We start from the raw sequence: 3,798 nt of genomic DNA on the forward strand, positions 1-3,798 counted from the left end.
GGCATTGGTATGAGACATACTCCATATTTATAAAGTTCAGGGGAGTAATCTCCCAGACTATAACCTATTAACAATCATCAAATTGCATATATTGTACTCTTTTTCCCTTGATGAGTTTTTCCTAACGGTTTCTCATAAAAGGTTTTTAATGAGATAATATAAACACAAGTATCTATATATGCCATATCATTTTCTCCTTATATTTTTTCCACTGGGTTTTAAAGGAGTTTTCAATGACATGTACGATTGCACTATTTTCCCTTATGAGTTTTCTCTCGAGTTTCTCATAATGGTTTTTAGTGAGGCAATATCTTCTCAAAGATCATATGTTATACTTTCTATTTTCCCTATCAAGGTTTTTAAAGGGAGTACTCAAGACATAATTATTGTTCTCTAAACTCAAAGATGTTTTTTCTCCTTCTTCAAAGGTTTTCTCATATGAGTTATCAAGAGACAATAATCATTATATGTTGCATCATTTTCTCCTTATTTTTCCCATTAGGTTTAAAGGAGTTTCAGCAACGTATCTACACTATTCTCCTCATATTTTCCCCACAGGGTTTTTGGAGGAGACTTTAAAGATTATACAACAATTTCTCAAAATAAAGATGATGAACATTCTCGAAGGCAATCACATACAAGGAGGAGTCTTTATCAACATGATATATATTATAAAGACAAGCATTGATTAGGGCGAGTGTTAGGAATAAATTAATTAGGAGATAATCCCTGCTTATGTCGGTTGCTTAGATTGGCCACTGCTTCTTGTAAACCGCCTTTGCACCGGGGTATATATACCCAAAACTTCAACCAATGAGATGACTGTCCATCATTTGCTCTCTCTCTCTCTTTCTTTTATTCTTTCACAGAAACCACTGTGTTTTGTTTAAATACTCAGGTAATATTCGCGGATGTCGTTACATCGCGTTCAAAAGCTGGCCGGCCGTTCCGCCGGAAAACTCCAATCGCTGGCTTGCTCCCACCACGTTCTCTCCGTTCCAAAGCATGGAATCAGGCACAGCTGTCACAGACACCCCACGCACAGCCCACCGAACCAGCGCATGCGAGGCCCCACGTGGCCGCGGAACAGATCGCCCTTACGGGTACATTAAACTGTACCCAACTAAACAGCCTAGTCAGACGCGGGCGCCCCGGTCGTCGCCCCACCATCCAGCCGTCCGTCGCGAGCCGCCGGCTGCATCCAAGCTGGCCGTCCCAGTCGCCGACGGGTGGGCCACCACGAGGTTCCCCCCTCGTGCCATCTATTAAACGCCGACTTCCGTTTCGCTTCTCTCCCTCCCCCTCCCGTGTTGTTCGCGACGGCAAGGTCAGGAGAGAGACGAGTGCGGCGCCAGAAGGCGGCAACCGCGGCGGCGGCGGAGGAGGAGGACCCGGCGCCGTCTCCGAGGCGGAGTCCGGTGGCACTGATCGTCGCTCCGGCCATTTGAGCGGTATGCTTCGGGATCCGTCTCTGTCATTTCCGTTCTGAATTACTCTACATACCGTAATATTATTATTATTATTATTACCGGCCGTGGACTGTTTCGTGGGTGGCCGAGGGAGGGAGGGAGGCGGCCATGAACTCGAAACGCATCTCGATTCGCACCTTCGTTCCGGGGGAATACAAGATTCGTTTTGCCGTCTAGAATTAACTAGGGGTTAAAAGTTTCAGCTGCCAGATCTCGCATTTTGAATTTCTTTCCGCCGTTTTCTCTGGCCCGGCGTAATCTCCGTTTCCTGGATCCACAGGGGCACCATGTCCATGGAGGACAGCACGCCGCCGGCCGGTGCCAACGCCGGCGAACGCGCGAGCTCGCCGTCGCCGTCGCGTCGCCTGCCGGACTTCCTGCAGTCGGTGCGGCTCAAGTACGTTAAGCTGGGGTACCACTACCTCATCACCCACGGCATGTACCTCCTGCTGACCCCACTCATCGTGCTCATCGCCGTCCACCTCTCCACGCTCTCTCCGGGCGACGTCGCAGACCTGTGGACGCACCTCCGCTTCAACCTCCTCTCCGTCATCGCCTGCTCCACGCTCCTCGTTTTCCTCTCCACCGTCTACTTCCTCACCCGCCCGCGCTCCGTCTACCTCGTCGACTTCGGTTGCTACAAGCCCGGCCCGGAGCGCCGGTGCTCGCGTGACACCTTCATGCGCTGCTCCAAGCTCACAGGCAACTTCACCGAAGCTAACCTCGATTTCCAGCGCAAGATCCTTGAGCGCTCCGGTCTCGGCGAGGACACTTACATCCCTCCTGCCTTGGTCACCGTGCCGCCCAACCCCTCCATGGACCTGGCGCGCCAGGAGGCGCAGGTCTGCATGTTCGGTGCCATCGACAACATGCTTGCCAAGACCGGGGTGAAGCCCAAGGACATTGGGATTCTTGTTGTGAATTGCAGCCTGTTCAACCCGACGCCGTCACTGTCCGCCATGGTGGTGAACCATTACAAGCTGAGAGGGAACATAATCAGCTACAATCTGGGAGGAATGGGGTGCAGTGCCGGGCTCTTGTCCATAGATCTGGCCAAGGATTTGCTTCAGGTGCATCCCAACTCGTACGCCATGGTGGTCAGCACCGAGAACATTACCCTGAATTGGTATTTTGGGAACAACCGGTCGATGCTCGTGTCGAATTGCCTGTTCCGGATGGGTTGCGCTGCGATCCTGCTGTCGAACAAGCGGTCAGACAGGAGGAGGTCCAAGTACGAGCTGGTACACACCGTGAGAACTCACAAGGGTGCAGATGACAAGTGCTTCAGCTGTGTCACCCAGGAGGAGGATGACAGTGGCAAGGTTGGCGTCGCACTGTCCAAGGACCTCATGGCGGTGGCTGGGGATGCGCTCAAGACGAACATCACAACGCTTGGGCCGCTTGTGTTGCCATTCTCGGAGCAGCTGCTGTTCATGGTCACATTGGTTGGCAAGAAGCTGTTCAAGATGAAGATCAAGCCATACATTCCTGACTTCAAGCTGGCATTCGAGCACTTCTGCATCCACGCTGGTGGGCGCGCTGTGCTTGATGAGATAGAGAAGAACATGGACCTCACCGATTGGCACATGGAGCCGTCTCGGATGACTCTCTTCCGTTTCGGCAACACGTCCAGCAGCTCGCTGTGGTACGAGCTGGCCTACAGCGAGGCAAAGGGGAGGATCAGGAGGCGTGACAGGATATGGCAGATAGCGTTCGGCTCGGGGTTCAAGTGTAACAGCGCCGTCTGGAAGGCACTGAGGTCAGTGAACCCAGCGAAGGAGCAGAACAACCCCTGGATGGACGAGATCGACACATTCCCGGTGGAGGTTCCCAAGGTGTCCAAGGTTGCTGAATAATTTTGCCTTTTCAGCATTGTCACCCGAAACAGGAAGCGCGCAAATCTTGCCATTGAATTCGACTGTATTCAATATGTTTGGGTGATCTGTCGGGTATTAATTTTAGATGATTCCATTTAGGTGGTACAGAGGGGTGTGATGTCGTGCTGTTCACTATTTATGCCATTGATCAGTTCTAAACATCTTGTGTTCCATGTGCATCGACTGCCTTGCATTAATTTTCCATGTGCGCTACGCATTTGATTTGTTCCGAGTGTTGGCCATCATATCGTGCTAACCTGTCGTCTATGATAAATTCCGTCTTCGATGTGCATTGCCGATGCGATATGGTGGTTGATACTTGGAGTTCTGGAATAACTTTTCTACCTTTGACTGATATGGTGGTTGATACTTGGAGTTCTGGAGTAACTTTTCTACCTTTGACTGAACCGTGAGCATGTACTGAGCTGCGAAGCGACCAACTGTTCACACTT

The 3,798-nt window shown here is 50.9% G+C and overlaps 1 protein-coding gene across 1 annotated transcript; it reads left to right on the forward strand.

Annotated features, from left to right (window-relative positions):
* The first annotated feature begins 1,134 nt into the window (after positions 1 to 1,134).
* On the forward strand, positions 1,135 to 3,505 carry LOC123401289 (3-ketoacyl-CoA synthase 11-like). Its single transcript, XM_045095063.1, has 2 exons — positions 1,135 to 1,451; positions 1,750 to 3,505. The coding sequence occupies exon 2, from the start codon at positions 1,757 to 1,759 to the stop codon at positions 3,323 to 3,325; it is 1,569 nt and encodes a 522-aa protein (XP_044950998.1). The 5' UTR covers positions 1,135 to 1,451; positions 1,750 to 1,756; the 3' UTR covers positions 3,326 to 3,505.
* The last annotated feature ends 293 nt before the right edge of the window (positions 3,506 to 3,798 follow it).

Source organism: Hordeum vulgare, chromosome 6H, assembly GCF_904849725.1.
Source record: "Hordeum vulgare subsp. vulgare chromosome 6H, MorexV3_pseudomolecules_assembly, whole genome shotgun sequence".
Classification (NCBI taxonomy): Eukaryota; Viridiplantae; Streptophyta; class Magnoliopsida; order Poales; family Poaceae; genus Hordeum; species Hordeum vulgare.